The sequence below is a fragment of the Anticarsia gemmatalis genome, chromosome 9 (genome assembly GCF_050436995.1).
Source record: "Anticarsia gemmatalis isolate Benzon Research Colony breed Stoneville strain chromosome 9, ilAntGemm2 primary, whole genome shotgun sequence".
Lineage (NCBI taxonomy): Eukaryota > Metazoa > Arthropoda > Insecta > Lepidoptera > Erebidae > Anticarsia > Anticarsia gemmatalis.
In genome coordinates, this window is record NC_134753.1 from 13,863,994 (window position 1) to 13,891,839 (window position 27,846).

The window sequence follows — 27,846 nt, forward strand, 5'->3', positions numbered from 1 at the left end:
TGTAATTAATTTAAAGATTTATTTCAGAACGGAATTCTGCAGTGCGTCTCAGTGCGGTTCTGTCAAATGGCTATCTGTCAAAAGTCGATAAAGCAGTGATAGTTTCTCTAAAACATAGCGCTTTCATGGCTTTATGTTATTTCATTTTCATCGACGTTCACAATTTCAAACGTTTGTATAACAAATGCCTGACAGGAAATCCAGCGGAATCATAGCTGCACGATAGTGTGTTGTTTAAAATAATCAACCACAAGGATGGCGGCGGCTGTAGTGAACGGTTGTGTTGACACGAGTGTAATTAACTCAAAGAAAATACCACAGGAATGTAATGGAAAAGAGGAAAAGTTACTAAATGGAAAAGTGAACAGTCACAAAAATGGTTACGTGAATTCTACATATTTAAGTAATGGTATAAATGTGAGTAGATTTTCATTTATTTTTATAACCTAGTGAAATGTTAGTGACGATGTTCAGTTTCGCCGGTTCCTATCGTACGACACGCCCCTCGGTGACGGGCGCGAGCACGAGCAGGCTGTAGGAGCGCTGAGCTGCGCGAGACAGCGGCGTCCCGGTGGCCCACGCTGGTCCGGGACTCTCCCGCCACTCAGTGCTGTGTAGTAGTCACTGTAGATTGTAAATCAAAGCTCAGCTCCCCAAGGCCGCAATATCATTGTTGATTGATTGAACACCTCAATTGGCCTCAGTATAACACAAGCTACTACATAGTTTTAGACCCACATTCATTTAGGAAAACTGGGACAAAGTTTGTTTTACAACCTAGTTAAACATGATTTAAGTATAACACGATTATTATCAAAAATTGTCCTACCCCTGTAATTTTTGTCTCTTAGTATTAAAAGCTGTTAACTATTATCTAGACGAAGTTTTTAATGTGAACCATAAAAATAATTTAAAGTATGAGATAACTTTTGAGTTGATGAACAGGGTTACTCTTAACTTACAAAGTTTTTAACTATTATGAATGTAAAGTTAACAATGAAGAAATAAATTAAATATGAATAGGAGACAGTTAACTGTTAGTAAACAAACATGAACTCAGTCACAAGTGCAGTGTACAAGATAATTATTAATAGATCTAGACATCTGACTACTTACAGTTATAACTCATTCCTGTAGTTAAATGTGGGGAAGTCCAGAGTATTATTATATTTCCGGAAATAGGAGATTAAGAAAAGTAACTTTGTTGTTTCTTGTGTTATTTTAACTGGTTTCACCTTGGTTGCTATTGTAAAAGTTTTACTGAAATTGTGAAAAAATATTTCAATTTGTTAAACTGTAACCTAGACCTTTGAGATGTCAGTTCCTTGACTGTCAGCAGAATGTCAATTGTTTCAGAGTTCTTTTTTTTATGAATACATAATGTCCATATTTTTGTGAACTACAAAGCTGTAAATGTAAAAGTGTCTTAACTCTATATATAAAGAGACAGTGTATAAATCTGTGGTGTTTGAAAACTGTTATGTTGGTAAGAATCAAATATATGTAAAGATCTTGTCACACAACTATGCATATGAGTTGACAAAACTTGCCGACTGTGACCATGAAACTATGTGATAAGAATTTATTAAAAGTCATGTATTCAATATGGATAACATGTTGTGTATGCATCCCAGTACTTAGATACTTACTGCTACAGTTAACTCATTAGTTAAATTTTCAGCTCACATCCTATTTATGTCAATTACTTGTTAGTTAAGACAATGTGTATATTTATTGAAAGCCTAATATCAAAGATTCGTTTATAAAAAATAGGTTTTGAGGATACAGAATACAGGATAACAACTAACTAAAATAGGGATATGACCTTCATCACTGTATTGACAGCACTAAAATCACAAAACAAAACAACTTTACACAGTATTGCAATCTACCACAGTTAATTATAGATTTATTAAAACAAAAAAGTATATAATAAACCAAATAACAAAATTACTAATCAATTGCTCAAGTATATCACAAAATTTCAGCAAAGTGTGCACTTAAAACAGTGTCCAGAGCATCCTACACTGTTGTACAAGCGGCGCGGTTTGTTTTATCGCCATTACCACGATCGTACGAGCACGTTATCAGTACACGTAATGTTCGCTACATCTACTCACTGATACCTACGCATTACCGTGGAGAAGCACTCTGTCCTCTCAACACCGCTAAGTACACGAATTATGAAGAAATTGACTGAACGATAATTATTTCTGAGACAGGAAACTTTCTCGCGAAGTGCGACTGATTTTGCATCAAAATATTGGGACTGATTTTTATCAAAATAATTTATTCATTTAGGTCAAATACAGACACTTATGATAGCCTATAAAACAGACATCGAAAATATCGCCTGTTTAGAATGTAGGGTCAATAAGAAGTGCAGTATAAAACTAAATTATGTGTTACGCCTGTGCCTATTCCTTCATAACAATGTAAGTAAATAGTGCTATGGTGACGCAGTAGGTGGTAGCATGAGACACGTGATGGTGGAGGGTGGGCGCGTCTCGTGGGCGACCGCGACTCATTGACCAACGACCAGCCTTGACTGACAACTGACATACTTCACATCAAACTATGATCCTTATCAAAACGATGTTTTATATCCGGTATACATTTAAACTACCAAATGTATTAAAATCCGCGTAGTTTAGCCGCTGATAAGATTTGCTATCAGATAGAGGTAAACAATAAACAAATGTTACATTAAACAGAATGATCAATTTTGTCTGAACGACGTTCATTGTATAGATACGTACCTACTGCAATCAATATTAAATGATCTGAAAGTTTGCGTGTGTGTATTTGACAACTTCATATGTAAATTCAATTAAAAATTGAATACATAATAAAATATTGATGATTAATGCAGTACGCCAAAGCAGCAATGTACTGCATGGTGGCTACCAAATTGACGTACACCAGTTAATAAGTAAGATTCCTACATCCCCAAAACTCATGCTGACAGAACTGAAGTCATTACCTTTCAAATATTTTATTCGTAAAATCTTTGCTTCTGGGAGAAGTATCAAGTAGAAAGTGGTTTGTACAAGATTTGGAATTCATATATTTCTCCACTTGGCCGATAGTTCTGGTGCATACAATAATTTCTGATGTAGCATTATGAATGAGGCGTTAAACTATTATGTTGTTAGTTCCGAGTAACGCAACACTAATCGATTATGATAAAACTGCGATATAATACATAATAATGTACTAATACTGCACATGCTTTGTTCCGACCGTGAAAGCTAACTACCAACCAGGTTTCTTAAAATAAATTGTTTACGAGATCACAGATGAAATGTAATAGAGTTCGCATACATTTAAATCAGTGGATGTATGGTGTAAAATGTATTTCTTAGAACACGAAGACAACATTTACTAAGTAATAAGTACCTACAGATCAAATTTCAACCACTTGTCGTTTAGAGCAAACAAACGCTTACTTTGTACTTTCTCATAGAGTAAACAAAGAAATGTCACGAGTGTACAAATAGGAAAAAACCTTATTGTAGGTAAATGGAGACGACATTGATGCCTAATTTTATAATATGCAAAGTTTCAGATTGATAAAATTATTGTAGTTTTACCACTTTCCAGACACCAGGGACCTTTGTTTAAGCTTTGAAATATGGATTACATTTATATATTTCCATATGAATTGTAGTTTTAAAATGGAAGTACATTTGCATCTCAAAAGGATTACACTGTCGTTATTCATAAGTTTTAAAATGTAAGAAGCATATCGCTTTGTGCTGCACGGTCGTAATTTACATGATGGCCGCGTATATTAGCACTCCACGCCCTGGACCCGCCCACTGTTCACACACTGTATTGTACAGAAACAACTCCCTTTACATCCATACTAATATTATAAATGCAAATGTAACTCTGTCTGTCTGTCTGTCTGTCTGTCTGTCTGTCTGCTACTCAATCACGCCTAAACTACTGAACCAATTTGCATGAAATTTGGTATGGAGATATTTTGATACCCGAGAAAGGACATAGGCTACTTTTTACCCATGACGCATTTCCCGGGAAAATTCAGGTGGCCAATTAAGTCGCGAATAATCAATATTATAATGACATTTAATTAACTAAATTCCGTTGTCATGGCAACTGTTTTAATGGCGGATATGCATTAGCATGACTTCGTTATATTAGGAGATATTTAAATAATTTTGATATATTTTTCGTGAAAAAAGGCATATATTATATCATCACGCTACGACCAATAGGAGCAGAGTAACAGTAAAAAGTGTTATAAAACGTGGAAAATTCTGACCCATTCTCTCTTATGTGACGCAAGCGAAGTTGCGCGGGTCAGCTAGTTATAACTATATTTTATTAACTGCCCTGCCAATATGGAGATTTCCATTTATTTTATAGGTGAATGTAGCAAGCATGTAGGTACAGTTTGACGTCTTGTGATAAGTCAACATTTAGTGGCAAAGTGTTATTTATTTTAAAGTAACAGCGTCATGTCGCTTCTACATAATACCTTGTGGTCGGTGAACACATTTGTTATGTCGACGTCTCAATCAATCACTGCAAAACTAAGGACCTCGTGTAGGCTTATGTAAAATATTTAATTCAGCCGAGCTGGTCAAGTGCTATTTAACCTAGTTAGCAGAAGAGGCGTTATCGTCAAAAATATTTGAAGAACTGAGCAGGTTTTCTCTCGTTATGTAAAATCTCATGATGAAACAATGCATATACATAAAGAACATTGTCTTCGTTCAGAGGTTAGCAGCGACTAAAGAACGCCACTTGCTACGAACGTCTCCTGATTCTTTCACATCCATACATGTTGTACAGGACCATCAGTTCCGAGTACTACGCCCAAATAAAGTATACGTTTGTTTGTATTGCAGAAATCTCCAGCTAAAGGCGGAGGCATACCAAAGATGGATTGGAGCGAGTTCGACACGTTCCCGGGCTCGTTCGAGAAGTGCACGCTGCTGACGGCGGCGCTCACGCACCTCGGCCTCTACATCCTCATGTTCCTCGGCTTCGTCAACCAGCTGCTCTTCAAACCTAAGGTCGCCACTGAGAAAAATAGAGAGGTATGTTCAAACACAGCATAGACATCACAACTTTTAAACTCATAAGCGCGAACATGCATTTTACCTTTTAAAATGCATGTTTGCATTTTACCTTGAATTACCCGACGTTTCGTCGCAGGTTGCATTTTCCATTCGCTGGTTAATATTGTTAGCCCGACATGTGATAAGAACCATAAACATACGTTTCTTGACAAGAGGTTGAGAAAGTAAACAAACCTGTTAATGTCCCGATACTTTGATTAATAGTGATAACTTGTGAGAATCCACGGTACATCGTCTAGTGCCAATGCACTAAGGCTTGACGATCACCTTAATCAGTGCATTTCACGCGCCGTTAACTAGCAATTATTAAACATTATTATATTTATATAAATAAAATACTTCAATAGAAAAATAAATAAAATTAAAGGTTGTTATAATTGTGCGATTATGATTATTTAATGAATGACAAGTATTTACAAAAAACTAAATTGAAATCACTGCTTCCGTTCGGGACTTATGATGCCACAGACAGTCACGTCAAACTTATAACACCCCTCCTTTTACGTCGGGGGTTAAAAAGAATAGTTCACTAATCAAGTTGGACATTAGTACGTATTATTATTTTTATTTCTGTTACATTACTATTGCACAATCGATGTTTTACCCATACATTAATCTTAACCAATTATAAATGCTCTGTATTACCGGTTTTCAATGTGAATATTTCCAAACTCGTTTATAAACACTTGTTGAACGAGTTAATAATGATAATAACAATTAATACAAAAAAGGTATTATTAAAAACAAAAACAATAAGTATTGTACACTGTACAATATCAGTCACGCTCAGTTAAATAACGTTTTATAAAAATATAACACTAATTATATGCTCATTAACATAATGTTATTAGTTTTTGTGCAAAAAGTTGTTGAGTACGATAGCCGACGGTGGAGATCGTACCAGCTGATACTAGTGATTATATCATCTTATACAATACTCACGTGCTAATGTTTGTGTACACTTTTTATCGTCGTATTTTACTCGTTAGTGAGTTATTTTGTATAAAGTCTCGGTTATGACTTGCTTCTACTTGGAGAGTAGACTTTGACTGACGAATTTGCCGCTAATTAGTTCGGCTAAAAGTATAATTTATTCTAATTTGGTCGTGAATAAATGTTTAAATTAAACTACTTAATTATACTCTAGTATTACTTTTGAAAATATAGAGAAAACATATTGTTCTAAACTTCAAAAATATATTTACTTACAGATACAGTACTTTTACGAAATACAAAGCACGTATTCGTACTAATATCATTAAAATTGTTCGAAAAATGTCTTGTGATGTGTACAAAGGATCTTATTTATAGAAACGTTTTAGAGTAGCATTTACATTGGTAATCGGAATACATCGAATGCCAAAATGGATAGCCGAGTGTTCCTTATCGAGACAACAATAACCTGTGCTACCGTACCACGAACATTGTTAACACTGAATCATTACTTTATTACAACTTTGCAATGTTGTTAAACAGTAAAGCATACTTTGAAGTTAAACCTTATTTTGCAGAAATAATGTGTTAAACATTATTTCTGTAAAATTTTAAGTTTAACTCATTTAATGGCTATATTTTCATTGTATATTTTTTGTGTTGACTACGGTGAATGCTATCTCTTTATACTATCTTTCAACAGTTATGACTGTAGTGTGTCACTGTACAAATGTCTGCAGTAGTCCAGTTTTTGCATTAATTACATTTGATTCAATAAAATAAAATCGTCATATACAGAAAGTTAAGCTCTACACCAGGAAACATGAGTATTGGTATCATTGTTGACGTTCCTGTAGCCGCTAGTATACATTTTCAAGATACAATTGAAATAATATTATTCTTAGGAAAACCAGAAGTGGATTTTATTCCTATTAGTCACAATCTTTGGCAAAATAACAAGCTCTTTAAACATGCAACCTAATTAACTACGTCAACAATGAATTATAGACAGAATAGTGAAAACAATACTGCTTGATCATACAAACGGGCAGAGGTACCCCTTAGCTAGTGAACCCTATGGTAAAGAGAGCCCAGAGTGAGCTCGCAAGCCCTTTTATAGACGACGGATCGTCACATTTATTTTTCTTCTTCTACCATAACGGACTACTGACACTATTATTTGCGCTCTGATGACGGTTTGAACTGAACTTGCTGCGCATGTGTCTGTAGTGTGGCTAGCTTTCTTTTCACATTACTGTAACGGTAGCGGGATATCGAAAGGAAACGTCACAGCGCACTGCGCTATCTAGAGCAGCTATTTATAACATTTTAACTATATTTTTATGTAAGACAACACAAATACAATATTTGAAATATCACTACATAGTATAAAGCAAACTCGCTTCCCGCGTTTGTCCCTATGTCTGTAGTTATGTATGCTTAGATCTTTAAAACTACACTGCGGATTTTGGTGCGGTTTTTTTAAAAGATAGAGTGATTCAAGAGGAATGTTTAATTGTAAAATAACTGTTTAAACGGCCGGCGGCTAGTGTTAAATAATACCAATAGACCAATACCTTACCTCCTGTAAGGTTTAAAATTAAAAAAATATGAAAATGTATAGGATTTATTTAATATACCTGTTATTAACCAATTAATGAGCTCAATTTAAACTTTTTTTGAGTAAATCATGGTCTATGGTCTATGATTGCACAAACGCAGCGCAGGTTGTGAACGATGGCGATATAATTAGTTGATGGGAGCGAGAATTAATTCGTCCGTGTATCTGTGTTACAAGTGTTATTGTATGAACAATGTGTATGTGGAACGAACAAACGTTGAAATAGTTCAGTGCCGTTTGATTAGTAGCCGTTATTTTAAATAGTTATAGTACTTTTTGATTTGTCAATGAAGGGCGGTGAGATATTATTATGCTGGGTAGTCGCATACGTACGTCAGTTAAATACTGATAAAGAGAATCACTGATAGTATACACTATTCGGCAAAGGGACGGTGAAGTAAAGTACCGTTGACGGTGAAAGCCCATAGACGGGTAACCGTTTACACAGAATGCAATTTTGAATCTACATAAAGCGTCAAGACTATATTTTAAGCGATATGACGTTATTTGGCAATGAAATATAAACGTAACAAAAAGCAATGACTTCATTTGGCCTAGACGATTATTATTAATCAGTGTCTTTTACGTACTGCCGTGTATATAAACACGTCTATTATATTGGGAACTCTTGTTAGCAAAGATACCCTTAGGTGAATCTCGTGATATGGAAGGCTAGCAAGAAAAGCCTCTGGAAAACATCAGCAGTGGAACAGTGATGGGTTAAAAAAAAGACGTGGTTTTATATCGACGTTGGCATGATCCTCCTGTTTTCAACCTGTATAATTGCTTTACAGTACATTTACATGTGCGTGAACGCCACTCTGTGTGCATTCGTATTCGCTCCACATACGTTGAACAGTGTACAAGCACATGAGTGCAATCAGTGCACACGAACCGAACAACATAGAGAGCTCTATTAGACGTGTTCACGTCGTTTATACTCAATCAAAAACTATGAAGGAATGTCCACATTATCCATACTCAAGTATATCACCAAATTATGTTTGCACGAATCGAATAACTTGTATGTTGTTAAGATATTAATGCATATTTCCTAGTGTTAGTGTGGGAGTAGCCTTATTAAAAAGCAAATTAGATATTATTGCTTTAGCAATTATTATAATTGTTTTTGAGTTATTTCCATTATTTTTGACTAACTGACCCGTGCAACTTCGCTTGAGTCACGTAAGAGAGAATGGGTCATAATTTTCCCCGTTTATGTAACATTTTTTACTGGTACTCAGCTCCTATTTGTAGCGTGATGTTATTAAGCCTTCTTCAATAAAAAGGCTACCCAACACTAAAATATTTTTTAATTCGCACCAGTAGTGATTAGAGCGAATAAACAAACAAACAAGCTCTACAATTTTATAATAATAGTATAGATTATACTTTAGTATTTACGTTCAACACTACGTAAACACTTATTTGTCGAATATTCAGCATTTTGATAGTTAAATAGTGATGTCAGTGTGGAGGCCACGCGAATAATCGCAGATCAGCTGACAGTTGAGACACTACTGCGCTTGTCACACGAAGCGATACGACCTCCAAATTTTGTTGCTTTTTTGTCATTAACGTTTGCGTTATTGGACGTATAGAGGTCATAGAAATACGGTCACTAGTTTCAGGCCAACTTGCATACATACACATAAAATTTCCCCTTTTTCTTTTTTCTCATAGGGGTAGGCAGAGACCAAAGAACACCACTTGCTACAATCCTTACAAAGTCCCCTTGCCTCATTCACATCTATACATCTTACCATGCCTATAGGAGCATTTTTTCAGGACATCGCTGATGTTATCTGTGTAACAAGTTGTATATTGTTCTAATAAATCTTTATTCAATAGTAATTATCCCTTATTTGTAAGGAAGTATAATATATTGTTAATTAGTTGTTTTCTTCTTAGTCGTGTCATAGATTTTCCCTTAATCGTCTTCCTGTATGATTTCCCCGCAAGCAGTCAACTAGAGCCTTGAACTATTGAACTATGACGTACACAATAGTTAAAGACATTCCTTATGCGTGTAAGCAATATTTTGATTCCAATATTACCTTATTATTCCCTGCAAAAGGAAACCCTCGTCGATCACTGCAGCCCTGGTCTCTAAACTAATGTTCTCCTGACCTATATTCAACTACGGCGGCCAGTTTCATTAAAACCAACAAATTGTGTAGGTCTTTCTTTATAATGTCCAAGCGTGTGCACAGTAAGTATACACAAGTACATTCTCTATATCATTAAGTTTTGGGTTCCAAACTAACCAACAAAAGGACTGAGAGAAAACCGCTTTTTTCTACGGCTGTCGTCGGCTCGTTCAATGTCCACATAACAGGAAGGTGGCGGGAATTTGAGGAAGGAAATGTTTCCCTTTCTCGATGTAGGTATGGATTATCCAACCACGATGTTCCTTGTTCATTACCGTCATTAGGGTCATTACCGCATAGTTTAACAAATATTCCCCGGAACAGATACAAGTGAACTAGGTAATGTAATTGTGTACCTAGTATTGTCCTCTTGACCCATATTCAGTCAGTACCAACAGTTCATTGATTAACTTAAAGCTCTGAAGTTTTTGTTCATATGTATAGATTGCTACAGACACACTATATTATCTAACCTTCCATTGGTCAATGAGGGAATAGTAAGTCTTTACGTGCTCTCCACGTCATAGAAAAAATTACCAGCACTAAGAGTTCAAATACCTAAAGTCTTTGGAAGTTTCAATGGAACTGAATACCGTATGTTAAATGTATTGTACTAAACGCACTGAGTTTCGAGTACACTCGTACGATGTTACGCTGTTTCGTTAGCATCATTAGCGCAGTGGCAAGTGGCGCACGCGCCGCGCCTGTTGCACAACACACTGACTTACAAACATATCGTAACAATCAGCTGTTATACTTGTTATGTTAGCCACTTTACAAGAGAAGAGAAGAAAACTCTTACTTTCATTTTAATATCCAGAGTATTTAGTGTGGGTTTGACCCGTCTTTAGACCCTCGTCCTGACTGTATGCCTGTTTTTAGAAGAATAAGACTGATTTCTGGGCTTTCCGAGGCAAGAAGATATGTTTCAAACACCACCAGCAGCCATTCATCTACGACTGCTATGACTCTAGCGCAACATAGCTGATTGTACCCAAAATCAATCAAAATAATAATTTTACTTTAATAGTACGAGAGGCGCCACGTGATAATAAGTAACACACGACAGCTCTCACACATATTAGCATAAATTAAACTTCACTCGTAAATATTGTTTCCAGTAACGTTTCTAGTAATTGTCAAACATAGTTTACAAATTGGTTTTACTTTTTTATGCTGCTTGAAGCGTCTAAATAGGCTTGGCCATTTATTTTATTTCACATGTTCATGTAACCCTATTTACTACAAATAAAAATATTATAATATTATTTTAAGAATCAGCGCTAAGGCTGGTACCACGTATTTAATTCAGGAACTAGGGGCCAGGACAACAACCCAGCTGCCATTTCAAATGCTTGCTGATACCTGCTGAAAGAACTATCTATTTTCAAGGATTAGCATAATTGATGTTATCACAGTCAATTACCTTGGAGATATTGAGACGCCCACATTGTTTTATTGTGGAGATAATGACGGATTACCGCTTATCGCCTCATACTTTGTGTCACGATACTTATCTACTAATTGTGCATACTGAGCGATGTGTTAGTATGTCCAGCTTACAGGAATGTCTAATGTTTACAGTTTATATGAGTCATAATCGTTTTGATAATGTTAGTATCTAATAGTAAATGTAGTGACTGTCTCGGGTTAAATCGAGTGTATTTGTCTACTGACCACAAGAGCTCGTGTTTAATTTCCAGGTGAAGCTGTGTAGGTACTAGGTTTAATTTAATCAAATGCTTTAGAAAAATTCTTAGTCGCTGCCTCCGGTTCAGTAACAAGACCTGTGAAGAGCAAGAAGTTCGTCTCCTTTTAGTTAAAAATCTTCACTAAGCAAAGGTTTTGCAATTTAAGCGATATAGACTTATATCTTTCAGAGAACTGCAATAAAGTGAATAGTATTTCAGTTTATCTGACTAATACCTGAACGCATTATTCTTAACGACCAACCTTGCATTACTATCAATAATTGATTATAAATCATACTTATTTATAACCGCGGCGTTATTACGATCACTATGAATACACTCTATGTAAACACTAATTTTAAAAGCATTTCCATGAAAATATATGAACTGGAGCCATAGCAAAACTTGAACGTTCTGCAGCTATCCAAATTCCATTGTTAGAGAAGGATATAATTATACATGCCATATATTTATTTATTTATTTATTTTAAACTTCATATACATGTGTATATAGGCGGACTTAATGCCAAAGGCATTATCTACCAGTCTACCTTAGGGTGATGCAGAGATTGAAAGAAGTAGGTGTTTAAAAAAATAAAAATAAAGGAAGTTAAGAACCAGGTTTACCAATAAATAAAAATAAGGTCATGTATGTACGTGTACTTAAATATAGATAGGTTTATACATACATAATGATTAACAAATAAGAAATATTAAATACATATATATACCCATATACATAAATAAATAATAAAATAAACTATATACTGAATTATACAATATATATATTATGAATAATAAATATACATAAATAAAAACTAAGACGAGTGTGACGATTCTGCTACTTGTTTTAACAAGAAATTCCGCACTTTGCTCTTAAACGTATGACGGTTAGTGGACGTCCTGATTTCAAGAGGTAGCGCATTCCATAATAAAACCGATTGGACAGGAAAGGAAGAGTTGACAAACCCAGAAGTGTGAGATGGACATAGAAGAAGAAGATTGTTTGAGGAACGGAGGTTACGGTTGTGATTGTCGCACAGATATTGAAAGTAGGGAGTTAGGTAGGCTGGGGGAGTAGAAGAAGAGAGAAAAGAGAAGAGAGTCGTGAGTGCACGTAAGTGACGACGCTCACGAATAGGCAGCCACCTAAGTTGGGAGCGATAAGTAGATATATGATCATACTTGCGGAGGTTGAAGATGAATCGAATGCAGTTGTTAAGAAGACGGTCTAGTTTGTTGAGGAGATCTGCATTCAGGTCAAAGTAACACACATCACCATAGTCGATCAGAGGGAAGATTAAGGTCTGCACAAGCATAGCTTTAGTCCTAGAAGGTAAAAAGTTCTTAAGACGATAAAGAGCCCTCAGTATGCCAGTGACCCTTTTACAAACATTAGAAACTTGGGCTCTCCAGCTTAAAGTTGAGTCCAAGTACAGGCCAAGATCTTTTACGGTAGTTGTCAGTTCTATGGTAGAGCTATTAAATACAACTGGTGGTACCTGCATAGTATCTAACCTACTAATGCTACGATTACTTCCTACAACTATAGCCTGGCATTTGGTAGGATTAACAGCCAAGCCGAATTTCATCGACCAACACTTGACATGCTCGAGGTCGTTATTTAACGTGGCGACAACTGAGGCTATAGAATCCACTGTTCCTTGCGAGTAGAGTTGCAAGTCGTCCGCATACAGATGATACGCTCCCTGAAGGTTTTTAGTCACAAGATTAATGAAAATTGAAAACAATAGTGGAGAGAGGAGGCCGCCTTGTGGGACGCCAGTGTCGAGTTCACGCCAGCTCGATGAAGATTCACCGATGTGAACCGACTGTTGGCGTCCTTGAAGATACGAGGAAAACCAATCCAGCGCACCGGAAGATATGTTAAGATGGGAAAGGATGGCGAGAAGGATATCATGACTGACGGTATTAAAGGCGTTCGAGAAGTCAACCAAAGCCACCACGGTGACTTTAGTATCCTCCATGCCTGCCCTAATATCGCCAGTCACTTTTAGGAGGGCGGAAGTTGTGCTATGACCTGGTCTGAACCCAGATTGAAGTGGGTCAAGGAGGTTGTTATTAAGCACAAACTGTGTTAGTTGCTTGTGTACACAGGCCTCAAGCACTTTGGAGAGGAAAGGGAGAATCGATATGGGGCGGAAGTGAGCTGGACTTGAGGGATTAGGAGTTTTTGGCAACGGTAGAATGTAGGCTTTGCGCCACAGAGAAGGAAAAGTACCAGAGGTAAGGGAGAAATTTATGATATGGGAAATGGCGGGGAGCAGATGATCCAAGACAGAGACGACCATATGACGACTAACGCCATCGGCGCCCACTGCATTGGACTTAATTGACAGGATAATCTTCTTAATATCTTCCGGTGTAACTGGGGCAAAATAAAAGGATTCGAAATTTAGTCGAGGTAAATTCATCAGGGCACGAACGGTGTTGCATTTGGTTTGGTGATCCAAAGGTACAGAGGAAGTGAAGTGGGTATTGATGTCATCCAAACCAACCGTGCACTGTGGATCGTTACTACGGTGTTTGCCGATACCTAGAGTCCCAAGGAACTTCCAGATATCAGCAGGGGAAGAAGAAGATAGATTACTGAGAATGTGTCGGCGTTTAGCATTGCGTACCATCTGATTGCATCTGTTCCTTGCAACTTTGAACCGAACCCAATTGTCATCACAGCGGTCTCTGCGGAACTTTGCGAATGCCCTATCCCTACGCCTCATGGCCATACGAACTCCTTCAGTCATCCAGGGAGCAGGCGGTCGCTTGAGTTTCACTTTTCTGACGGGCGCATGGACGTCAAACAGCCCAATAACAGCTTTGTAAAAAATGCCTAACTTGTCATCGATTGTGTGGGCTGTCGTTAGCTGCTCCCAATCGATTTTCGCAGCGTCGCTACACAATTTAGTTACGTCCATACGCCCAAAGCAGCGTCTGTACAGAACCTTGGGACGGGATTTGGGAGGTTTGAGGATATAGGACAAATGAATTAGGTCGTGATGAGAGAAACCAGGGGCAGGGTATTGACCAAAAAATGGGGCAAGGGTGGGAGCAGACGTAATCATTAGGTCCAACCATGTATCATCGCCTTCGGTGTTGTGATGAGTGGCATTCAGTGGTAGAACATGCAGACTGGCGGACTTAATGATGTCTAGGAGTTTACGGGAACGGAGTGAACCGGGAGAGAGGAGATCGGTGATAGCACTATCTCTTTTCCACACAGTATGCACCGTCGTACTATGTGACTGTATTTTTCTTAAAATCATTGGTATCGTTATTTCCTTAAAACTTGTGCATGACTCATATTAATTCCCAAGACGTTTGGGTACGTAACATGAAGTGTTTGTGTACGTCGATGTATGACTCATTGTGTAAGAGTAGAGTGCGAGTACACTCGAGTCTCCTGTACTCTTACCGTTGTACTGATAGTGAGTATCAATATAATGGGGAACGGTATCTAATCGACGCGCTACTTATCTATGTGTCAAATATGCCGTGATCGCACCTTGATTGATTTCAAAGTACTAGTTAACTACTAACTATTATGCAATAACTTACTTTTAGTTTTACAAGCAAAATACATTTTGATATTTCAGTTGATGTATAGACACTCTATTCACTGGTGGGCTTGAATTATCCTCTAATTATAACATGATTCCACTAAATCAAATTTACCTGTTTCGGATTCCGACGATGGGTACGGTTCTTCCCTTTAAGTTAGCCTCTTATTCATATAAAATATGAAGTGATGAAAGGCTTATAAACTGTTATGTTTTTTTCACTCCTTAGCGAAATGAAAAAGTAGTTTTTTAACTAAAATAGGTTTATAGTGTGTTTATAAATAAGAGGGTAAGGCTTTAATTATCCAAGCGTACATGTGAATTTAAAAACACTCTGGGAACGTTCCACTTTTGAATTAGCGGGCTGTTGTTTGTAACTGTTTTAATATCTACAATTCCTGTAGTAATGTTGTATGTGTTGTGTTTGCAGGGGTACGCGCCGCTGTACGACCCGTTCGAGCAGTTCTTCTCGCGCTACGTGTACCGGCGCGTACGCCACTGCTTCAACCGGCCCATCTGCTCCGCGCCCGGCGCCGAGCTCACGCTCAAGGAGCGCTGCAGTGACGATCATAACTGGACCTTTAGGTAAACATAAACAATACATTTACACAATAACTTTACAAATAATACAAATTCTTTAGATAGTCTAGTACAAACGTGCACGTACGGGCACACGAGCGTGCGTGTTCACGTACGTCCTGTTCGACAATTAAATTTAGATTAAAGCAAGATTCACGAATATATTATTTTTAAATTTGTTGCCATTATTCATGTGCTATAGGCAAACGGTTTTATTTCATTTACTTTTGTTTGTTAAATTTTTCTTCTGAAATATTTATTTACGAGTTTTTTTTCTTATTATGTTCAGAAATAAAAAGTTTGAACGAGACACGATATGGGACATAATGGGTACAAAGTAAGCTCAGTTTACTCAATCTGTTGGTAGAGTTTGTTTTATATTTATTTTTGTGTTAGTAGATAGTATCACTCCTGTTGATAATTCCATACGTGTTTAGACTCATGTAAACTTGATATTAGTTTAATTAGATTCTGTTGAATACCATATCAGACCCAAAGAAAACGTCTAAATACTCAACAATAAAAAATAAGAGTTGGAAAGATTTTGCAACTTCCCCGCATAATTTGTATATATCTATGGTTTCGTTTTATGTTTCCACGTCGAACATGCGATCTGCTATTGATACGATAGTCAGTACATAGTGTTAAACGACATGACTAATGTATTGCGTGTGTTGTGCGGCAGGTTCACGGGCGTGGAGCAGCGCTGCATCAACCTGGGCTCGTACAACTACCTGGGGTTCGCGGAGGGCGCGGGCGGCGCGGGCGGCACGGGCCCGCACGTGGCGGCGGCGGCGCGGCGCCTGGGCCTGGCGCTGGCCGCGCCGCGCGCCGAGCTCGGCGACACGCAGCTGCACCGGGACCTCGAGGCCTACACCGCCAAGTTCCTCGGCGTTGAGGTATAGCCTTCCAAACACTGAATACTGTAGCACACACTTCCGTTATCCACTTGTACTGCTGAAGTATTACAGAAGGCTGTGATGGACTATCATCATCAAATAGATTGACATCTTCCTACAATCCAAAATCTGTAATAATATTAGGGTAACCCTCGCTAAAGAATTATGGAGAGCTCTACAGGTATTATTTTGTTTAAGGGTTACAATTTTGACTTTCTTTTACTGGGCTCGTTAATTATTATTGTTGTTTGAATATGTAGTTTTGGAAGTCTTGATATAAAAGAACACGTTGTGTACGTTCCAGGCGGCGATAGTGGTAGGCATGGGGTTCGCGACGAACACGCTGGCACTCCCGGGCTTGCTGGGCGCGGGCACGCTGGCGCTGAGCGACGAGGCCAACCACGCGTCGCTGATCCTGGGCATGCGGCTGGCGGGCGCGCGCGTGCGCGTGTTCCGCCACAACGACCTGCGCCACCTGGAGACGCTGGCGCGCGCCGCCGTGGCCGAGGGGACTTGGAGGAACATCGTCATTGTGAGTGCACACACAGACCACTGCAGTCATTTGCCTGAATATTAAAATTTATTCAGACGACTGTAAACTGTAGTGCTGGAGCGTAACTACACCTCCCTACGACGTAAAGTTTACATGAACACTATCGATGCCGTCGCAGAACCATACTACGGAACCAAAAGAGAGACTAAACGTTCTAAACCGCTTCGCTTAAATTAAGAATAACTATGTGATAGCATTAGACACATAAGATTTATATTTGTAACAAAAACGTTGTACATTCCAGGTAGTGGAGGGTGTATACAGTATGGAAGGTTCGATCTGCCCGCTGAAGGCGCTGGTGGCGCTGAAGAAGCGGCTGGGCCTGCAGCTGTACCTGGACGAGGCGCACTCGGTGGGCGCGCTGGGCCCGCGCGGTCGGGGGGTCACGGACCACGCGGGGGTCGACCCCCGTGACGTCGATGTGCTCATGGGCACCTTCACCAAGAGCTTCGGCGCCGCCGGCGGGTACATCGCCGGTATGTTATTAATATTTTATACTGTTTGCTAAGTACAGAATTATGAGAGTCTATATTGGTGTCTATGAATTTGGATTAATTCAATTAAGGGATAATAATACGATACAAGTTCTCGTATATCGCACAATCACGAAAGCAATTTACTATAGAACATGTCGTATGACAACATGTATGGATGCGTTAGAATCGTAACGAGTGGCATTTTTTGGTCTCTGCCAACTTCTATGGAGAATTGTTGATGTTTATATCTGTATTTCGCCAGGTTCATCCCGGCTGATCCAGTGGGTGCGCGCGGCGGGCCACGCGCACACGTACGCGCACGCCATGGCGCCGCCCGTGGCCGCGCAGGTGCTGGCCGCCATGCGCGCGCTCGACACCCCCGCCGGCCAGGAGCGCGTCAGGCAGCTCCGGGACAACACGCACTACTTCCGGAAAAAGTAACCAGTTCCCTTTTATCAATAATGCGTTACGCCTTCTAAAATATGTAAAAGACCTTTAAAGATGCCAAAAGCGAAAGTTTTGATTTCGGAATGAGAAAACATATGACAGAACATAATTATATCGCCAAACCACTGACGTGATTTCAGACTAATATACTCAAAATTTGCACACTAAATCGTCGTCGTCCTTTTGATCCTGAAGTTATTTTTTTCTTCTAAATTAATGTATAACTAAGTCTTTAATAGAATCCCAGTAAATAACTAAATATGTTGTCGCGTGCAGGCTGACGGAGATGGGCGTGGTGCTGTTCGGGCACGCGGACTCGCCCGTGGTGCCCATGCTGGTGTACACGTTCAGCAAGATGGCGGCCACGGTGGAGAGACTCACGGCGCGCCACATCGCCACGGTGGGCGTGGGCTTCCCCGCCACGCCGCTCAACAAGGCGCGGATACGGTACTTATACTTATTTTTATTAGCCAGTACTGTCCCACTGCTTGGCAAAGGCCTCCACATTTTTTTTCCAATCCACCCTATTTTTTGTTAAGCGTATCCGATTACTATTAAAAGAGATCTAGATTGTCACGCCAAAGTTTCTTAGACTGTCCCGACGACGACGTAGGTACATTTTTTTTTAAACCCGCTACTGTCCCCACTGAAGAAAACATTATATTTATCCATCAACCGCAAAGACATGACCTAATTCTTTAAATATTTCCAAAATATATCAATTTATCTATCAGTTCATACTAAAATCTGCTGACTATTGGTTACACAGCAATCTCCTAAATTATCTGTGACTCATCACCGTGAACGATTTGTGTTATAAATTGCAATAAACATTAGGGCGTGCAGTAATATGTAGCTGTATGAGTTATGAGTAACTGCGGTATCTAATCTTATCGTCCTCGATATTTTACATATTATTATTAGACAAGCTGTTATTTATGTAATGTATACTCGAAATTGTACCAACACTTACCAATACATTCGTTTTTTGTTCGCTATCCGATAAAATATTAATAAAAATGAAAATCACTTTTCAAAAGTCACCATCTATAGATTTCGACAACAATTTTGAATTATACTTCATACTTTCATGCCTAAAAATGCATCATTTCTCTTCTGGGCATAGTGAAGGCCCCTGCCCCATTTTCGTTATTTCTATGTTGTTTATACACAATTAAAATATCATTCCTCCTCTACGTCTATACTACACATACTTCCTCTCTTTGTTTCGAGGCCACTGGCTATTCACCCGTGGTATAACGAAGCACTGCAGGCTTATACCCGACAGTACAGCCGGTAGTGAGCCTACAGATCTTCGCTTGAAACTATTTGTTTACTATTCTGCCTAGGATGCTAGTATTGAAACTGTGTGCTTGTACCGTGCAGGTTCTGCCTGTCGGCGTCGCACTCCCGCGCGCAGCTGGACCAGTGCCTGGAGGCCGTGCGCCTCGTGGCCGACGAGCTGGGCCTGCGCTACTCGCGCCTGCCGCGGCCCAAGCACTGAACACACTCACACGTGCCACGTGGTACACGCGGTACACGTGCTATACTCAATAAATTATTTTCTCACGCTATATTGTCTTATTATTTTTTTTTATTTAATTTTACAGTTACGTATGTTGATAATGTTCTGTCTGATTGAAGTTGTACGATTTCGCGTGTGAATATACGTGCACGTATGTGTGCACGTTGTCGGTGCAGAACACACAACATTAAGAAAAATCGAATGTGTAGTAATTTGCAAAAAAAAATAGTTCCTAGCTCTGATAAAACCTTATTCTTTGCAGTGTAAAGTTTTAATTGTAACCACAGAACAATCAGATATGATTGAAACATAATAAACAAGTACATAAATATCGGCGCAGTATCTATTAGTAGATATGTAGTGCAGTAAGTAGGTGAGCGATAACCACTCGCGTATTGATTGTACGCGTCGTACGAATAGCGCCCTGCGCCGCGCTGCCTGCGTCTGATTCACACCAAAACGCTCTTATTTGTACTGCAGATTAGATTAGATACGCCACACTAATCCTGTTAAAATACCACCGAACATCAGTATGTCACTGTGAATTCACAGTATTACAAGGAAAAATCAATCAGTTACAATGATAACCTGCTGAACTAATTACTTAGTAAAAGTAAGAAAATAAAAATCATCTGATTTAAGAAATGGCGTGTCGTCCATCGCCTGATTTATATCAGTGTTAGTTAGTGGACGACGGACGGGCACTGTCCTCGCGATACGCGAATTCGCGTCGCGTTTATCGACTGACACTCGTATTATCAGCGCGAGTTATAACGTTTGTTTGGGACACTTTATCGTTAAAAAGTTGACCTTAGCGGCTCGATCGACACACATATAATAGCCGCTAAATCGTTCAATGAATCACATATATCCATATCTGGTTATCATGCGAACGGCGAGATAGGTAGATAAGAGTGGTCGCGCACTTGTGCCGGACACTGAACAATAAGCAGCGGTCGTACGACGCCGGGAACACGTGCGACCGTCTGGAGCTGCAGCCTGCCCACTGGCATGTGTGCGTGAGCTGCGCCCTGTGTGTACAGTGTCTGTGTCGTGTGTGTGTGTGTGCGCCATGCGCGTGTGTGTGTGCGCGCTGGTGCTGGCGGCGCTGCTGGGGGCGCGCGCGCAGACCAGCGTCACCGTCATCAGGAAACAGTGAGGACACATACCTTTATGCTTCACCTTACAGCTTTATCCATGAGTATATCAATTCATGTCTTTTAGACTAACCTTTATCAATTTTAAAAACACATTGCTGAATTTACCAAAATATGCTATCTATCTTTTAGCCGGTATTACTTATCACTTATGTCATGGCTATACTGGAATCCGTGTCTATACGATAGCGGCACAACGATTTGTCAACTTTTAATACTAAAGTATTTAAATGGATGGCTAGAGGGAATCTGTGCCGGCTTTTGCTGCGACCATAGTTACTAGTTATAAGGTTGTTCTGACAGCTGATGTCCCGACAGGTTGCAGTTCGAGGTGGTCAACAAGCTGGAGGTGAACGCCTCCGTCGAGTACATACTAGACTTTGTGCCGGTGAGTAACACGACCTCCACTGCACACTATATTATACACTCTTGCACGCCGAGAACATAAGTAGGTATATAAGCAAGCAGACAAACTTGCAGCTTAAGCATAATAACAAAATACGTGCGATGATACACCCTGTATAGAGTACGTACTGGTTGGTACCTGTGCCCATGTACATGACCTCACGTACTCTTTAACGTAGAGTTTAATTTCAAGCAAATGCTACAGATGCCACGTCAATGATCATTTGGGTATTTAGTCTGAATTATTGAATTAGTTCACAAATATCTTACTGACGTAATGTAAAAACCAATACTTATCTTTATTTAATTTAGCCTCAAAAAACAATTACCGAGTTCAATAGTTCACTAAAAGGCAATAATTCACGGAGCCGCGATTAATTCCGCGGAGACAATCGCACCCGGAACATTCTATCTCAACATGACTCGGCTCATTTCTATACACCCACTGATAAATCTGTTGTTGAAAGTTTTTGTTTCTAAGATAAACATGAAGATGAATAATATCTACTTATTAGTCTTTGTCCTCAAAATCACGCATGCCTATTGCCTACACTTGTAGCTTTCAACTTAGTCAGTCAACGACTCTTCTTGCTTGAGACGCTGATTAAATATTACAAATACATACGTCTCTGGTTCTACACCGTTGCTTTCAAAATGTGCTTCTCTCATCGAGTAATTTGCAGATCCTTTCACACACAACTAAACACTTGAAGTGATATTCCAAACTGATTATGTTTGTAGTTTAATATGAATGATCATTTTGTATATTAATAACTACTTGATCATTTATTTATGTATGTATGTATGTAGAGCGGTGACCAGGGCTTGTGGCCGAGTCGCGTGTGGATGCGCACGGACGGCGGAGACACCGCGCACCCGCTGCTCGTCACCGCCAGGAGGAGAATTGGTAATTACAATACTTACTTACACAATATATTCTGCACCCTGCATTTTTATTAACAAGTAGATAAATAGAGGCTGTCATCTTCCATTGTAAGAAGCTATAAACATTGCCATCATGTAAAGTAAAAATAAATTTTCTAACTCAAAAATTCTGGTAGTCTTTACAAAACTGATTTTTAAGCGTTGCCCGTGTGTTCACTTGCAGGAGCGACGACATGGCAGCTGCCGTACTTGTCGGGCTCCACGCTGCTGTTCGAGCAGGAACGCACGCTGTGCCCCGAGGACAGCGTGCAGGGCGAGGCGCTGCGCCCCGACTGCGGTCAGTATCTATCTCTACTGTAGTACACGCGTTTTAGTGTGCCACAATATAGCAGCAATATAGAGAAATTCGGGAACCCAATATTCTAAAGTTCTTTTTATTTTTTTAAATCATCTTCACGCAGTCTATCACTTTAAGCAGTGATAGCCGAGTGGTATAAGTTGACACCTCCCACGCAAGTGGTCGCAGGTTCGAACCCGAGGCAACACACCAATGACTTTTCGGAGTTATGTGTGTATTAGAAATAATTATCACATGCTCTGTCCAACGGTGAAGGAAAACATCGTGAGGAAAACCTTGCATGCCTAAAATTTATTTAAAACAATTATTGAGGGCATGCAAAGTCCCCAACCCGCACTCGGCCAGCGTGGTGGACTCAAGGCCTAACCCCTCCCTCATTACGGGAGGAGAACCTTGCCCAGCAGTGGGACAATAATGGGTTAAATTTATTTTTTATTTATTTATTTTTAAATCATCTTCAAATTCATAAAGTTAATTAGTTCCCCTGCTGGTCCCCGCAGAGGAGGCCGACGCGGCGGGCAGTCCGCGCGGCGCGCTGGCGCTGCACGTGGGCGCGTCGTGCGCCGCCACGGCGCTCCTGGAGCTGCTGGTGGCGCCCGACCGCGACTGGCGCCTGACGTTCGACCAGCGCGTGCCGCTGCAGATCGTGCAGGTACACGTGCACACAACTTAATCACTCAGACTATCAGTATTGAGGTCAAGTCTTACAGAAGCTACACGAAATGAGGCTTTTTTTTTTAATTGAATATGTAGGCGGTAGTGGATGTACGTAATGCGTGCGTCGTGCTCTTGATCCCGATTTAATTTTAATGATCTGATGATGAAAGCATAAACTTTCTGAAATATGCACAATTTGGTTATCCTCGTACGTAACTGGTACAAGTGGAATAATGTTAATATGAAGGTCCGTGTTATGTGTTATTGCAGGGCGGTCCGCGCGTGCACTACTACAAGTTCGAGGGCGAGCAGACGAGCGTGCGCCTCGTGGTGGAGTCCGACGACGACGTGTGCGCCACCATCGCCATACAGAACTATACGGTCCGTATACTTGCTATACTTCTACAGTACACTAGTTGCTACACACCATCCACTAGCACATTGAGGAGTTTGTCTAAGAGGGAGGGAGCTAAATGTTACATTTAATGCATGAACAAGCCCAGCATAAAATGGTTTGATAGCAGAATTTAGTGATATCCGAAGCATTATATAAAATGTAGTCACCACGCCTGTGACACTACCTCCGAGTGCTAATGTCGTGAGTTCGATTATCACTTGCGGCAAATGTTTATGTTGTCAAACATATATTATATAGTTTCAGGACCTATTGTACTTTGTATCGTTTGTTTACATGTTTTCAAAATCTCCAGAGTACAAACTGCAGGAGTTGTCTTAAAATATATCTAAAAACATAAGTAGAATGTTTTTCCTTCATTGTAGATTGTGTGATAAGTGTGTGTTGTGAATGTTTCAGTGTCCGATAGCGCAGACGTTGGACCTGATCGAGGCCAGCACGGTGAGGATGACCGTGCTCAGGTCCGGCGGCACGCAGCTCTCGGTAATACATCCTACTCAATACTCTCACATGGTCTTTGTTCCATCTTCAACTGGTATCTATTCTTGTTACATCATTATATGTGTTGAGTGATATTTTAATGCATATTTCTGATTACAATGCTGCCCAGGATTCTTCTCAGTAAGTCACAGTACAGATGTTATTCAAAACAAACAAGAACATGTTGTCGATGTACTTAGAGACTGCAAATCCTAACCGATATTACGAATGCAGTAGTTTGTCTGTTTATCTGTTTTACTTTCTCGATTAACCCCTGAATCGATTTTGATGGGATTTTGCTTGGAAATAGTCGAAGAGTTTGAATACCACGGATACAACATAGTCGATGTGTTGCTATTGTTTTTAAAAACGTAGGTAGTTGTGAGCGGCTAAAATACCAGCGGGTCGGTTGCCAGTGCCCGTTATATGGTGTGTGGTGTGGTTCCAGCGCAGCGCGTACCCGCGCGGGTTCTACGTGATCTCGCTGGTGCGGGACAGCCCGGCGGCGTGCCGCGAGCCCGCGCCCGACGCCGACGACTGGCTGTGGGAGGCCGCCGTGCTGGCCGCCAGCGAGCACTCGCGCCTCGCGCACCGACACTCCACCACCAAGACGCTCACGTTGCACATCAAGGTAGGTAACACGGCGAGTCACCGCAACCTCCAATTGAATGAGGGATTATGGAGAAATCGGTAACAATTTTTAGATAAAATTGCGCTATTTCTGTATTAAGAAGACTCAATTGATTGTATTGTGTGTGTGTGTGTGTGTGTGTGTGTGTAGCCGGCGCTGTCCCGCGCGCAGTACTTCGTGGGCGCGGGCGTGTCGCTGGCGCTGTTCGTGCTGTTCTACGTGGTGTTCGGGGCGCTGGTGCTGGCGCAGCGCCTGCCCCGCTGGCGGGCGCTCGTGGGCCCGCGCGCCGTGCTCGCGCCCAGTACGTATACCTATACACGCCCTGCTCATTATAACTCCTCCACCCGATCTCACTTCGGCACCTTCATTAATAGTTGTAACACTTCTATGCACGGAGTTTTTCTGTCGAACCGGTAGCTATTTATCGACCGGGTATTAGATGCTAATGTAAACGATGGCATAATGGATTAGCTTCAGACCACTACATGAGTGTTGAGCACAATGCACCCTTTTCCGTTTCAGAAAGCTTTGTATTTCTTGTATTATTGATTACTCAATCGTTAGCCACGCATCGTAACTACAGTATTTATCTCTCCTCAGAACCGGATGAAGCCGCTCGCTCGGAGCTGGAGAGCACCATGTCCACGACCCCGGGGCGACGACGACGCGGCTCCGGTAATAGTTTTTCAATTAATCACTCACATTTATCGGTGAACGGCTTTTACTAATATTTTAGATAATTTGTCGATCTAATTGAGGTATTAATTTCGTACGTCACAGACGCAACGTTCGACAGCAGCGACAACAGCGACACGGACGACGAGGACGCGGAGGAGCCCCCCGTGCGGCGCGCCACCGCCACCACGCTCGCCGCCACGCCCACCGCCACGCCCACCGCCACGCCCACCGGCCCCGGCAGCGGCCTCCCCGCCGGGCCCGACGCCGGCCCCGACACCACACCCGCGCCCGTGAGCAACGGCGCCGGCGGACCGCCGCCTCAGAACGGCGTGTACTTCGTTGACGCTAACGCCGGACCGGTAGAACACCTCACATATTGTGTGAGCTTTTTAATGAAAACCATTGTGCTTTTTATAATTCGTCTCTCGTGATGCAGGAGATCACGTCGGCGCCGGCGCCGGCGGCGGCCGAGCCCGCGCCGCGGCCCTTCGGTCTCCCGGCGCGCCTGCACGTGGCGGCCCTGTCCCGGCGGCACGCGCGGGTGCTGCACGCGCGCTCGGACCGCTACCTGTACACGCTGTACACCGTGGGGCTGTTCTACGCGCTGCCCGTCGTGCAATTCGTGGCCGCCTTCCAGCTCGTGCTCAACGTGTCGGGCTCGCTCGACATCTGCTACTACAACTTCCTGTGCGCGCACCCCGCCGGCTCCATCTCCGACTTCAACCACGTCTACAGCAACATCGGGTGCGTGCTCCTCCTCCGCCCCGCGCCCTCCCCGCTCTCCCCGCCGGCACCCGGTAACGATATATGCTCTGTTACAGATACTTACTGCTGGGAGCGCTGTTCATGCTACAAGTACGACGTAGAAAAATGAGGAGAAAACGGAAACCGCGACACGAGGTAAGCAGCACCGGTCCACTGCCATTGACGAAACTTCACATTTTGCAACTAATCGATACCGTTCCGACCGTAACTTTAAACCTTTCACGTTAATTTAACTTGCACCGAAGCGTCAGGCAACTTAAAAATGTGTGTAGGTGATTAAAAAGAATTTTGAATCACAAACGGTAAAGTAACTATTCATAAACTTTACTTCTGCGGCCGCAGTCTCTCAGATAAGATCTACTTTCTCCGCCCCTCCTACGAACCATATATTAAGTGTGACGTATATATTGTGATGTGTTAGGAGTACGGCATCCCGGCGCACTACGGGCTGCTGTCGTCGCTGGGCGCCGCCATGATGATGGTGGCGCTGCTCTCCGCCACCTACCACATCTGTCCCAACGGACTTAACTTCCAGTTTGGTAACGTACAAACGCTCACTTGGACATATACGTATATCCACCGACCAATCATAATCGTATTAATAGTTGGTTTCTCTAAAACGGATTTGGGCAATATCGACAAGGACTCATTTCTACTAACTTGCCTGCTATAGTGTTAATTTCCATAATTCTTGTTTGAAACTGTACTAAGGCAGCTTATATACATGTGTCGTATGTTGCAGACACGTCGTTCATGTACGTGTTGTCGGTGCTGTCGATGGTGAAGATCTACCAGTCGCGTCACCCCGACATCAACGCGCGCGCCCACGCCACCTTCGGCGTGCTCGCCGTGCTCATCATGCTCGGTACATAACTACATCACACTTACATTATGTACCTACTGCTACTTATATCTTGCTACTTTATTGGAGACTTCTTTACGTAACTGGACAAGTCAAACGAGTTACCTTTTGTGCACGGTTTATTCCCTCTAGGCGTGTTCATGTCGAATTGAATTAAATCTTAAGAGCCCCTGACGCGTGTGTTCCAGTGGTGTGGGGCGTGTTGGGCGGCGGGCCGCTGTTCTGGAGCATGTTCACGGTGCTGCACGTGTTCACGTTCCTCATGCTGTCGCTGCGCATCTACTACGTGGGACAGTTCCGGTTCGGTAAGTATATATACCTCCCTGTACTGTTCACCCGTGTCGATGCGAGGCGCGCACTAACCCGTTGTCGCCGGCACAGAGAAGGAGAGCCTGCAGGTGGCGGCGCGGGGGCTGCGCTCGCTGCCGCAGGCGGGCGTGCGGCCGCTGTACACGGCGCGGCTGGTGATGCTGCTGATCGCCAACGCCGTGAACTGGGGCTTCGCGCTGTACGGGCTGTTCACGCAGAGCGCGGACTTCGCCAGCCACCTGCTGAGCGTGCTGCTGTGCAACACGCTGCTACACATGGTGTTCTACCTCAGCATGAAGCTGCTGCACGGCGAGCGCCTGCGCTGGTACGCGTGGGGGTACCTGGCGGCGGCGGCGGCGGCGTGGGCCCCGGCGCTGTACTTCTTCCAGTCGGGCAGCTCGGACTGGTCCAGCACGCCGGCGCTGTCCCGCCAGCGCAACCACGAGTGCCGCGTGCTGCAGTTCTACGACTCGCACGACCTGTGGCACATGCTGTCGGCGGTCGCGCTCTACTTCTCCTTCGGCGCCATGCTCACGTGGGACGACGGCCTCTCCGCCGTCAAGCGGACCGAGATAGCCGTCTTCTGATTCTTAAAATGATAGATATAGTTTTTAAAATAAATTATTGTCTAAGTCAAGACAAAACATCTTTTATTTTCGTGATCTACGCTTGTTTTCCCAG

General features: G+C 41.7%; 2 protein-coding genes across 2 annotated transcripts; both read left to right on the top strand.

The window, feature by feature from the left end:
- Positions 1–99: 99 nt before the first annotated feature.
- On the top strand, positions 100–19,612 carry lace (serine palmitoyltransferase long chain base subunit). The gene is made up of 9 exons (XM_076118310.1): positions 100–417; positions 4,878–5,069; positions 15,515–15,669; positions 16,349–16,562; positions 16,867–17,094; positions 17,360–17,591; positions 17,854–18,028; positions 18,315–18,485; positions 19,425–19,612. The coding sequence occupies exons 1-9, from the start codon at positions 256–258 to the stop codon at positions 19,540–19,542; spliced, it is 1,647 nt and encodes a 548-aa protein (XP_075974425.1). The 5' UTR covers positions 100–255; the 3' UTR covers positions 19,543–19,612.
- Positions 19,613–20,249: 637 nt separating this feature from the next.
- On the top strand, positions 20,250–27,802 carry LOC142975569 (SID1 transmembrane family member 1-like). Its single transcript, XM_076118503.1, has 17 exons — positions 20,250–20,718; positions 21,039–21,108; positions 21,936–22,032; positions 22,234–22,347; positions 22,869–23,020; positions 23,296–23,406; positions 23,840–23,923; positions 24,369–24,551; positions 24,702–24,852; positions 25,152–25,226; positions 25,332–25,588; positions 25,666–25,973; positions 26,051–26,129; positions 26,416–26,533; positions 26,737–26,859; positions 27,045–27,161; positions 27,238–27,802. Exons 1-17 carry the CDS (start codon positions 20,636–20,638, stop codon positions 27,750–27,752), a joined length of 2,637 nt encoding a protein of 878 aa, XP_075974618.1. The 5' UTR covers positions 20,250–20,635; the 3' UTR covers positions 27,753–27,802.
- The last annotated feature ends 44 nt before the right edge of the window (positions 27,803–27,846 follow it).

Excerpts from the sequence above, each read along its gene's own strand:
- lace (XM_076118310.1), top strand. The coding sequence starts at position 256 with ATGGCGGCGGCTGTAGTGAACGGTTGTGTTGACACGAGTGTAATTAAC. Across the intron at positions 5,070-15,514 it reads CCACTGAGAAAAATAGAGAG|GGGTACGCGCCGCTGTACGA; the intron begins GTATGTTCAAAC and ends TTGTGTTTGCAG. Across the intron at positions 18,029-18,314 it reads ACGCACTACTTCCGGAAAAA|GCTGACGGAGATGGGCGTGG; the intron begins GTAACCAGTTCC and ends TGTCGCGTGCAG.
- LOC142975569 (XM_076118503.1), top strand. The coding sequence starts at position 20,636 with ATGCGCGTGTGTGTGTGCGCGCTGGTGCTGGCGGCGCTGCTGGGGGCG. Across the intron at positions 23,021-23,295 it reads TGCCGCTGCAGATCGTGCAG|GGCGGTCCGCGCGTGCACTA; the intron begins GTACACGTGCAC and ends GTGTTATTGCAG. Across the intron at positions 25,589-25,665 it reads TTGACGCTAACGCCGGACCG|GAGATCACGTCGGCGCCGGC; the intron begins GTAGAACACCTC and ends CTCGTGATGCAG.